A 12,065-nucleotide genomic window follows, 5' to 3' on the forward strand; every position below is an offset into this window, starting at 1 on the left:
TGGGTTGAATAAATGAGATACAGACATTTAAGTGACTCAGACTATTAACTATGGAGAGAGAAAAGTTAAAAATGCAATTATCAAGCTCTCTTACCATTCATACAACAGATTACAAAGGTTTCCACAGGTAAAATAATGGTAGGTACAACTTTTTTCTGTGCAGGTAGCAAATGAAACGATCATAGAACATCTGAAGGACTTAAAGTCAGGAATAAGTAATATTCCTTCTGATGTTTTGACAATTGCTCTCATAGTCTCTGCCCATTGGCCATGCTGGCTGCTGTTGAAGGGTATTGAAGTACATGCTCTTCAGATAGGGGTATGGTGGTTGTTATACCCCTATTCTCAGTAAATCCGCTTCTCTAAATAAAGTTCTAGATTCAGTTTTGCCTTTATGCCATAGAATACCCAAGAACTTAAATTTCAGGTTGTTTATGAAGATAGAAACTCTCCTACTCCATTAAAATAAGGATGTGTGTGTGAGAATTGGAATAGAAAATTTCAGTAGACTGCTGGGATACATGATCTCAGATATAGCTGCTAACCTTTTGAAAATTCAAAACCATGGGAAAATCATAATTTAGCACTAACTGCATGTTTGAGTGATCTCCTATTTTACCCCAGGAATCTTTAGTTGAAATGAATGAATACAATACATAAATATATGAAATCTGTATCTGACATGTCAAAAAGCTATTGCCGGCCGGATGTACAGGTAGTCCTAATTTATGACCGCAGTTGGAATCAGAACTTCCATTGCTAAGCGAGGTAGTTGTTCAGTGAGTTATGCCCGATATTATGTTTTCTACAATTGATAAGCAAATCACTGCAGCTGAATCACGTTGATTGTTCATATGACCTCAGAACACTACAACTGTTGTAAATACATGCCAGTTGCCAAGCGCCCAAATATTGATCACGTGATTGTGGGGATGCTGTGATGGTCATAAATATGAAGACCATAAGTCACTTTTTTCAGTGCCATTGCAACTTTGAATGGTTGCAAGTCAAGGACTACCTAAACCGGGGGTCTCCAACCCTGGCAACTTTAAGCCAAGCTGGGGAATTCTGGGAGTTGAAGTCCTCCAGGCTTAAAGTTGCCAAGTTTGGAGACCCCCTGACCTATACAATATCAGGCTAAATAGTTAAGTATTCTGAACAGGTAGATGATAGTTTCCTTTAGCTTTATTTATTGAAAAGTATTATTGGCTGAAAGATTTTCAAGATGGCTCTTGCCTGTTTTCCCAACAGTAGTTCAGAATCAGAGATAGAGGAGGAGGAGGAGGAAGAGGAAGAGGAGGCCGAGGCAGCAGACCAGCCCAAGCAACCTACCTCCGATCTGGGTGGCGTGCCGTGGAAAGAGGCTGTGCGAATACATGCCATGTTGAAAGGAAAGAGTGAGGAGGAGCTGAAGATTGAGAAAAATCATGATCATGAAGAACAGGAAGAGGTGGAAGAAGAGGAGGAGGAGCTGGAGGAAGAGGAGGAAGAAGAGGAGGAGGAGGAAGAAGAAGAAGAAGAAGTCTCTAGCGAAGGTTAGTAATAGTTTTTTCCCCCATCTAGCTATAAATTTGTGTGCTGATGTGTGATATATGTGTGTCGGTGTGGGCTTCAGATCCTTTAGCAATGGGTTTGCTGCCCCGTGGCCTAGTCGGCTGCCTGCATCATGGCGGCGGGGGGGGGCTTTTTCACCCTCCCCAGACTCTGGAGGCTTTCCTCGAGCCTCTGGGAGGGCAAAAACTGCTTCCCCCAGGGTCCGGAGGCCGGAAACAGGCCCGTTTCTGGACTTCTGGAACCTCCAGTAGGCCCGTTTTTTGCCCTCCCCTGTACTTACCTGGAATGATGAACGGGCTGCGTGGAGACTCCTAGGAGGGGCGGGAGGGGCAGGGCAAGGTGGGCATGGCCAGCCAGGAGTGGCATTTGGGGGTTCACTGAACCCCGGCGATCTGTGTCTAGACCCTATCAAACCCCCAGGAGCCCACCCCTGATGTGTGTCTATGTATTCCTCTTTTTCTCTGGAAAACTTACATATTAATACATAGCAGTAAATCTGACTGAGTCTGATATATAAAAAAAATTCTGGGAAGTGAGAAAGAAATCCTTTGAGGAAGTAATCTGGTAGAATCCAAATTGAGGCTATTTTTTTCTCATTGTGTTTTGTCTAATCCATCTTTCATTGCCTTAATTTAATTTTAATATCTTAAACGCAATACTCAACTGTCCTATTTGGGTTTACCAAAGGAAAAAGCTACGAATGAATACGTTGCACTCAAGGTGAAGACAGAATCACAATATTAGGAGCCAGGAAACCGACCTCCAAAGGCAGACATTTCAGAAAACAGTTATATCATTGTTGTAAAGCCTATTAATTATCTACGAAGTTCAGTGTTCCGCTTCTATCACTTGCAGGGAAGGCTGAGAAAAACCTCTATCTGAAATTTGTGAAGCTGTTACTATAAGCTATAAACAGTTTGGAAACAGTTGCAGCATCCTGAGATCATGCGGTCACCATTTGCGAGCCAAAAAGCAGTCAGTGGGGAAACTACCGTGTTTCCCCGAAAATAAGACCCTGTCTTATATTTTTTTGAACCCCGAAATAAGCACTTGGCCTTATTTCCAGGGAGGAAATATTATTATTTTGGGGCACATGGAGCAAGATGGGGCTCTTCTTGCTGTCTTACCTGATTTCCAGCTCTGCGCTTAAATATTTTCAGGGAGGGCTTGTTTTCGGGGGGAGGCTTATTTTAGCACATGTGCTCAAAAGCCCGATTGGGCTTATTATCAGGGGATGTCTTATTTTCAGGGAAACAGGATAGATTCATTTAATGACCATGTGATTCATACAACAACTGCAGTGATTCGCTTAACAAATGTGGCAAAGAAGGTTGTAAAATCAAGCGCAACTCACTTAACAACCTTGCTTAAGAATGGAAATTCTCGCCCCGATTGTGCTCTTCAGTCAAGGACCACCTGCAAGTAGCAAAGAACTGTGAGGAAGGATACGAACATTATCCTTTCTCCAGCTTCATGAACTTATTCCTTTTGTTTTTTAAAAAACTAAACATTAACAATACCTAGCAGAGAAATGAGGTGGAATATTAAATGAGGGAATCTGACGCTGTACATGAGAAACAGACTTTCTCATTCCTGGGCATGAGGATGGGTGTTAGGGTGTGTGTAAAAAGTATTTGTTGCTTGTGCAACGAGCAGAGCAGAAACACACAGGGAAGGAGATAAACGTGCAGCTCGTGTGAGAAAAATACTTTATATACAAGATAATAAGCAGTCTCGGTGTAGGTAAAACAGTCCAAGGTCATAAACAGTAATATCAGTCCAGTAAGTATCTTCCCTTACCTTATTGTGAGTCTGAGCCTGCAATTGGTATACATTCAATGAACACAACAGGCTAGGTTCGCAATTGTCTAAAAAAAACCCTTAAAAAGCTGTGAGTCAACTGTAATCAAAAAGCTGCAAGTCACTATTTATTATAGCAGCGAGTAGAAAATCATAAACATGTAGAATATGTAGGTTGGAAGGTGAGTAGGCGCCCAGCATCTCTGATTTTTATAATCATAACTGAGAAAACCACCAACTTGGTTACTTTTGGAACTGATCTTTTTTAAAACAATTGGTTCTTGTTTTAAAATAAGTCTTATTTTAAAGACAGACCATATTTTTATTTTAAAAATTAGATAAAAATAAAAATAGATAAAAATAAAAATATGGTCAGACCATATATTTAAAATAAAATATGGTCTGTCAGAGCATTTGATCACTCTCTCACGTTCTGCATGGATCAACTCCTTTAGTAATGGAACACAAGAAGGGGATTTTAGCCAATAAGAGTCTTTGGTTAAGAGATCCTAAATAAATTAAAATTAGATAGATACCGTAGGTGCAGGAATTTTTTATTTTATTTTATTTTTATTTATATGCCGCCCTTCTCCGGAGACTTAGGGCGGCTTACAATGTGCTAAGCAATAGCCTTCATCCTTTTGTATATTTATACAAAGTCAGCTTATTGCCCCACCAACTGGGTCCTCATTTAACCTACCTTAGAAAGGATGGAAGGCTGAGTCAACCTTGAGCCTGGTGAGATTCGAACCTGCAGTAATTGCAGGCAGCTGGTCTTAATAACAGGGTGCTTTAGACCACTGTACTACCAAGGCTCCACACACAATTTGTGGGATATATACGGATTTTCCAATTTTGTAGCCTCTGTGTGCTGTGGGATAGATGTGTATCCATTACACATGTATCTGTACATATTTAGCATGTTCAGATTCCTATGTGAGATTGAACATGCGTAAGACTATCTAGAAAAGTGAAGCAATTTAAGGCCTCTGTGGGTTTCCTCAGCTTTCACCTGTGTTCCTTCTCACTCTCTGTCCTTTATTTCAATGTCAATGCTATTTGTTGGTGTCTTCCTCCCCCTGCTGTAGAGGGAGAGTATTACCCTTGGGAGCGAGAACTTCAGCAAGGCCTCTGGCTTCAACGTCTATCAAACGAAGAGGACATGGGTACTTTTAAAGGTACCCTAGCACCGTCACTGCATTCCTTGAGGAAAAAGAGGGAGCTCCTTTATTACAAAGAGCAGGTCTCATGTGGTACAGCATATTTAGAAACTGCTGTATTCAACAAAATTACATTCTAAATAAAAGCACACCTATATCCGTCTTTTCCTCTAGATCAAGTGTTTCTCATCTTAGCAACTTTATGTTATGTAAACTTCAACTCCCAGAATTCCCCAGCTAATTCCCCAGCCACCCATGCTAGCTTCAGAATTCTGGGAGTTGAAGTCCCCATATTTTAAAATTGCTAAGGATAGAAAAACTGCTTTAGGACATTAGCATGGTAATTTACCATGTGGTTTTACCTTGTGGTTTACCTTAGTTTTTCATCACAATAACTGTGAGATAAGAAATAGAGATTACTCAATTCAATCCCTAATTACCATGATCAAATGGGGACTGGTTCTCGTTAATTTTTTATTGAACATTTTAACCATTATATTATCAGGAGCAAATATAACATTTGCTTTTTTTTCCTGCCTCTTTCATAAATGTAAATAGAGTAAAAGATAGATTAAGGCTCAGACATTTCTAGGTTAAATTCATTAAATTCCATGGCCAAATATGTGTCCGTTGCTGCACACTCATATACTGTCTTTTTTGTGCTGCTTATCTGGGAATGAGTCAAACTCTAAGCATTCAAAGACAAGCAGCATTGTGATCTTGTGTTTTTCACTGTGCCAGATTTTTTATTTATTTATGTCATAGCTTGACATTTTTGTTACAGTGATAACTTCATCAAAAAGAATCCACACTATCTCTCTTTTTTATTAACCAGAAAAAAAGTATTTTGTTCCAATTTTTGAAGACTTGGTTTGAAAAATTGGAAGTTCCCTCCATTTTGGCTTAATATTATATCACATGTTATTGTGACATATTGTGATAATTCGATAAAAGCTGTTTGCTTCTCGTGTCTGAAATTCAGCTGCAAAAACGGTTGTGTATAAATAGAGAACAGGATACAATAGCAGTCACTATGGCTATATATTGTCATAAATAAAATTTTGAAGAATTATATCTTTCTGGAGACCAAGCAGAATAGGAGTGTGTGCTGTTTTGCTCACACACAAACCCTTCCAGCAATTGTGGATAACAAATCACAGACTACTCTATATTTTGTTTATTGGGACATTTGAACAAGGGTTTCTATCTTTTATAGAACAAGACAGATCCACATTTTATTCTTGCTTTCAGAGAAAACAATTTTTAAAAGAAGTGCCAGCTGGACCATCAGAATTCATCAGTAATCAGATGACCAGCATTCAATCATCAAACCCCTTTTCTTTATACTAAGCTACAGATTTTCAAAAATTCAACATAATAATCCCGTGTTAAAGTTTACCACTAGGTCAAAAGCTTCAGGGTAAACAAATCATCTTTATGGGCTTAAAGAAAATTGGAAATAGTGAGTTTTGTTGGATACTGTCAGAATAACAAGCTTTAGTTTCTGATCGTTGATGAGGCCTGCTCTTTGAGAGCCTTGCTAAGGTTCTATGTATGAATCCCCAGACATTTTTTAATCTCACAAATTAAACTCATCTTGTTAACTCCCCAGCAGTGTGTTCTAACACTAACAATACTTACCCAAGGATTTGTGATGGAAAAGGACAGTTGGCGGCATGAGTTGCCATAATTCAACAAGAGAACTTGAGTGCATGATGTTCTTCGAAATTCCACAGGATGGTTTTATAGTTACATCATTCTTCTTGGAAGCAAAGTAGGATTGGGTGCGAATTAAAGAAAAAGAACAAAATGTATTTAACATTATGCCTCTATTTTTAGTTTCTTTTTGGCTATTCTGTGATTTAAGTTGCACATATTGGGCAGTTATCGTTTGGAATGCTGCTTAGTAAAAGAGAAGAGAAAAACAGTCTGTTATAAACCATACTGGTGAACATGGTATATTTATTAGCAGTTAAGGAAGAGTGACAAAATATACATGTTGGAATTAGATGCTTTTCTAATAGTCTTAACCATGGTGAATCTTCAAATATTGTATGCACCACTGAAGGATTATTGTATTTTGCAGTGAATTGAATATATAAACTGCAATGTGGAAGGACACACCGGCATGCCCAATGCTGATCTTTATCTATTTTCTCTTTCAATCTACTTCAAATAACTTTTTTTTCTTTCCCTGTCTTTCCTGTACTTCTTTTCCTCCTTGTTTTTCTTTATCTATGCCTTCTACGTGATCCACCATTGGCCTTTTCTCTGCTAGCTGGAAACCTGAGGCTGCAGCAGATAGTTAATCCAATTGATCCCCTGGAAATCTTGGCTGATGTGCATTGGACACACATCCGTCAGAAGGAGGAGGAGGAAAAAGTGGCTCCCACTTCTAAGTCCTCCACCTCAAGAGGTAACCATGTCCACTGCATTGACCCCCTATGTCATAAGGGCGTTTGATTTCCATTAAATGCAGAAAGACTAATTCTGAGACCATCCTCATGTTACTTCTAGAGCTTTCCTGTTTGTCAAATGTTTGTAATAGAATGGAACACGTCTTGTGTCTATGGTATGAACATTTATTTGTAATGGAAGAGGGATCTGCGGGTATGTACTATGAAGATTATAGTAGGAGGTATCTCTTTTAAGCTTTAAGTACCCATGATTTCCTAAGGCAGGCAGAATTAACTAGTTTAATCTAACCCAGGGGTGTCAAACTCAAGGCCCGTGGGCCAAATGTGACCCCTGGGGTGCTTACATCTAGCCCGTGGGGCTGCCCTGGAAACAGCAAAGCACCAGCCCACAGTGCCTCTGCCCTTGAGGGCTATGCATGGCCTTCAGAGTTCCATTTTCACTGGCAGAGGGGTGCAGGAGGCCGTCACAGCCAAAAACTAAGTTTGGAAGCTCGTTTTTGCTGGCAGAGCGTTTCACCTACCACAGGTGCCCCCCACATGAGTGACATCAAGCTGGCCATGCCCACCCCAGCCCCGCGAGGTCAACCACAACCCTGATGCAGCTCTCAATGAAATTGAGTTTGACACTCCTGGTCTAACCTAATGGAAGAGAGAAATCGAGCCTATACAGTTCATTAGGCTGGTTTAATAGAGAATAGCCTCCCTCAGATTCCTGTTTTCTAGGATTGGGCAAGGTGTCCTTATCCTTCCCTGTTGGTTATCGTGGCTGGACTGCCAAAACTTGTAGTTGAGCAGCATCTAGAGGTCACCCATTCTTCATTCCTATTCCTATAATACCTATTGTATTCCTAATTTTTAAATATTAATATTTTGCAAGGAAGGGCTCTCTCCCTCCCAAAGCCACTGAAATTGCAACTCCTTTGGTCCAATTACGTATTGACTAGCTTTTTCCAAATCTTTTAGAAAGTTTCTTTTCTTATACTTTCTTGAAATGAAAGGGATGAGTATATATGTGTGTGTGTGTGTGTGAGAGAGAGAGACAGACAGAGACAGAGACAAAGAGAGAGACAGACAGACAGACCAAGAGAGACTGACAAAGAATAATTATCAGCAGAGGAGGTATTATGAACTTTACAAGAGAAAGATTCCTAGTTTGTTTAGTCTTGGAGTTCTGCACTTGTTATATACTGTGAAATGTTACTCCAAATACCTATGCTGTAACCTACCAAAAATGAGTTTAAAAATCAGTTTAAAGCAGTCCTTCCAAATAAGGAAAATTAGAAAGAAAGAACTCATCATCTGCCCTTTACTGCCCTTTTCACTGAATGTAAGAGAACCTTCCCATTTTAAAGGTAAATGATTTGGGTGAAACAGTTATCTTTTCTTTTGAGGAATGTAAATGGTTTTCCCCAAGTACTGATTACATAATTATTCCAGCTCAGGATCTGTATGTTATTTGAAAGTATCACTCAGATAGTTAGTCTTTCACCAAACCCTGCATCTCAGCCTATTTTCATCCAAACATATAATCAATACCTCTACTGTTCTATTAATGGAAACCTCAAACACTTTTTTCCTAACAGTAACTCAGTCACCTTTGAGATCAAGGAAACAACAATCTGAACTTCTTAAAATATAAGCATTTTTCAAATTTGACAAACCTCTGAAATTGAAAACGAACAGCCCAAGCACAAGAGATCTTATATGTTGATCTTATACTTTCTCCGAAGAAAAAAAAGAAGGCATATTTTGGGTTTCAGTAATTCTTGCAGTTTGAAAAGATTGATATGTTCATTATACTTCCCTTATGTTATATTCTATGGATATTTCATAATTGCCTCATTTCCTTGGATTTTCTCTTGATGATCCGGTGTAGGGTTTGGGGTTTCACCATTTATTTGGCTTCATGAGAACTTTCCTCCGATTCCTTTCCTTGATTTTCCTAATTTGCTATATGCTGGTATGGTCCTTTTTCTTTTTGTTGGAATGAACTCTTTTGAATTCTCAACCAGGGCAGTCAGTCCCAGGTAACACTAGTGCCAGCTAGGTACAGAGAACATTGACCCAATCTTTTAAAGGTTCCAGTAATATAAAAGAACTTGATTTTGTCTCATAAGTAAGAGATAAACTGTACAAAAGAAGTCTAAACATGCAGTTTCGTAACTCATATTAAGCAATGGGTTCTGAATTATTACCCTTTTTACATTGTTTGTTGTAGATCAGAGGTGTCAAACTCAAGGCCGAATCCGGCCCGCGGGGTGCTTAGAACTGGCCTGCGGGGCTGCCCCGGAAACAGCAAAAGACTGGCTTGCAGTGCCTCTGCCAGTGAAAAGGGAGTTCTGTTTTCACTAGTGGAGGGCTGCAGGAGTCCGTCGCAGCTGAAAACAGAGCTGGAGACAATGGATTCTCCCAGCCCTGCCCGGGCCACCACAGGTGCCCCTGACACGAGTGACATTGAGCTGGCCATGCCTCCTCCCCTGCCCCCCCAAGGTCAAACACAACCCTGATGCGGCCCTCAATGAAATTGAGTTTATTTTATTTAATTATTTATTTTATTAAATTTTTATACCGCCCTTCTCCTGCTGGACTCAGGGCAATGCACAGCCAAGAATAAAAAACATCCCAATACAAAATTTAAAATTTTTAAAGAATGAAACAAATTTTGGCCCAAAATTTAAAACCTCCCATCTAAAATCCATTTACAATTAAAAATATCTAAGTTTGACTCCCCTGTTGTAGATAGAACAGTCTTTATCAAAGCTGGATATATTTGGCAGGAGAACATGGGAGATGAGAATTTGAGGACTTCTAAGAGTTGTGTACTCTATGGCAGAGTAATCATCAGAAGAAAAATTCATCCACTTAAAGGGAGTGAATTGATCAGAGCATTTCTGTCTTAAGTATTTTTGATTTTACTAGAGGATCTTGATTTCTACGAGAAAGGTCAGAGCTCAAGCAAATGTTAATCTCAGCTTGTAATAATTTTTCAACAGACCTGCCTCAGGTAGGTAGCGGAAGCCATGGCAGCAGATACCAGGATCAAGGAATTCATGTTTCAATCTTCCCCTTCTTACAATCCCACTTAGAGTCCGTCTGAGTTTGCTTTCCCATGGTGTGTTTTTGTTTTGTTTTTCTGCTTCTCGACTTTTTTTTTCTTCTTTTGTGATGTTTCCATTTCGAAATACATGTTGAGTGTGCTGTGGAAATTTATTATAATTTTATTTTATTTTAATTCAGCATCTGACCTTCCCTCCATCCGCCACGAGGCAGTACAGGCATGGCTGGATGCAGTCCCAGGAGGTAGTTTTGGTGATGTTCTGTTTATAGCTCACAAGTAACCCTGCCCGCCACCGCTGGCAATGCCACTGCTCCATGTTTCCAGTGCCCCATTTGCTGGCCTTTTTTTTTAACCCAGGAACTATCAATGTCTTTATTGCTACTGCATGGCAGAGTTGGGGAGGCAGGGAAAGAGGGGTTGCATGTCTCAAAGAGATGAGCCATTCTTGCATGAATTAGATCACCATCTTAATTCCTTCAGCTTCCCTTCTTGCAGACAATACTGGAAATGCAGATGTAGTTGAGAAGAGAAATAGATTTTCTAGATATGCCATAGACCAGTAGGACCTATTTAAATCTAACACTAACTGAAAGGTGAAAACAAGCCAGACCCTCTTATATAGGTATTTATCCTGATGACTAAATACCCATCTTACAGTTTGCTTAAAAAAACCCACCAAGATTTCCATGGGTGCCAGTAGAAGATCGTACCCCAAGATAAATTATTTCCTTTACTCAACTCTCATAGTCTTGATTTTAAGCAAGGCCCTTGGTGGCAATTCTTTTCTAAAATTACATTTAAGTTCAATGCTGTTTTAGGTGATCTGAAATGGTTCCATCTTTAAAAATTCATAATGGGAAGATGTGTGATCTGTCCCACATAACATAATCTTATTGTAATATTACAATTTTTACAGAACATCTTCCTAATGTGGGGGAAAAAAATCTTCTCACTTGCTTTATTCTGTAGCTATTATCTTCATTACTTTAGCCAGTTTCGAAACTTTTTTTTTTTAAAGTAGAAATGGTAGACAAAATGTGTCTACAGTTCTGAAAAGAGGTGTAGTTTGAAGGAGAAGTCATTGAAGATCACTGAGCTGGAAGAATGCTGGTCTAGATAGACCTTAAGTTGACAAAAACTTCCATGAGAAGTCATTGTTGAAGTCAACGTGAAATATATTAAAGTCAGAATTGAGATATGTTTGTGTGCCTGGAATTCCGCCATCTAGATAGATTCTTTGTAAAGTGACTTTACTATAGGATGGGACATGGTTATGTGTCTTTTCTACTCCATATAAAATAGCTAAATTTTACAGGTTGCTATCCTTTGGTCTTATTTTTAAAACTGAGTCCTTCTAAAAGAATTGGTTATAAGAACAGAGATTGCTTGAAACTTGGCAACTTAGATTTTGCATGAATGGAGCTAGTGCATTTCTAAAACTTTTTTTTTTTTTTTGCTTCTGTCAGCAGAGTTTGCATATTGCCTTATTCTTAGCCAGTTTTGACTGCTGACCAATCTGGGCAAAACATGGCTTCCAGTAGTTTGGGATATAGTAGTGCATCGCTCTTAAGGTTCTATGCGAGAGCTTTTCCCTACCCTGCACTTTATGTTTAACTGCTTAATATGTGCAAAGATGTATTTGCAAAATAACTATGAATAGAACACATTTCCCCAAGAATAGATGTGCACCAATATATGCTAATGTGTGCCTCCATTAACATACCACTGAAATTTTATTTTGATTCATGGGAATATGCATGATTGCTTAGGAGAGACTAGTTTTTCCTATATTGAAGGATGTTCCAAAATATTACACCAATTAAATGTATAGCACTAGTTATGTTTGATTTTAAAATGCTGTATTTGACCTCCACATACAGTGGTACCTTGGTACTCAGCTACTTTGAAACTCATTGAATTTGGTACCCAAAGCATTTTGCCATAAAATTTTTATCCCAGTGCTCATCGTTTGTTTGGTACTCAACACACAAGCTAGAACTTGTGTTGTCAGCTACCTTGTGACGTACTACAGTATTCCTTATGGGAAAATTTTGTTTGGAACTCATCAATTTTGGT

The 12,065-nt window shown here is 39.1% G+C and overlaps 1 protein-coding gene across 14 annotated transcripts in view; it reads left to right on the top strand.

Moving 5' to 3' along the window:
* MICAL3 (microtubule associated monooxygenase, calponin and LIM domain containing 3) overlaps positions 1–12,065 on the top strand; it is a 205,664-nt gene that overhangs the window by 159,188 nt on the left and 34,411 nt on the right. For 5 of the 14 annotated variants that reach the window (XM_087873082.1, XM_087873087.1, XM_087873081.1 and 2 more), the window contains one exon: positions 1,252–1,535. In XM_087873082.1, the coding sequence (XP_087729208.1) occupies positions 1,252–1,535 (284 nt within the window). Of the gene's footprint in view, positions 1–1,251; positions 1,536–4,442; positions 4,533–6,792; positions 6,931–10,168; positions 10,232–12,065 lie in introns of all 14 variants that reach the window. The other 9 variants (XM_087873076.1, XM_087873078.1, XM_087873088.1 and 6 more) reach the window with 3 other exon arrangements.

Source organism: Pantherophis guttatus, chromosome 7 (assembly GCF_059756535.1).
Source record: "Pantherophis guttatus breed Tessera chromosome 7, ASM5975653v1, whole genome shotgun sequence".
NCBI classification, from domain to species: Eukaryota; Metazoa; Chordata; class Lepidosauria; order Squamata; family Colubridae; genus Pantherophis; species Pantherophis guttatus.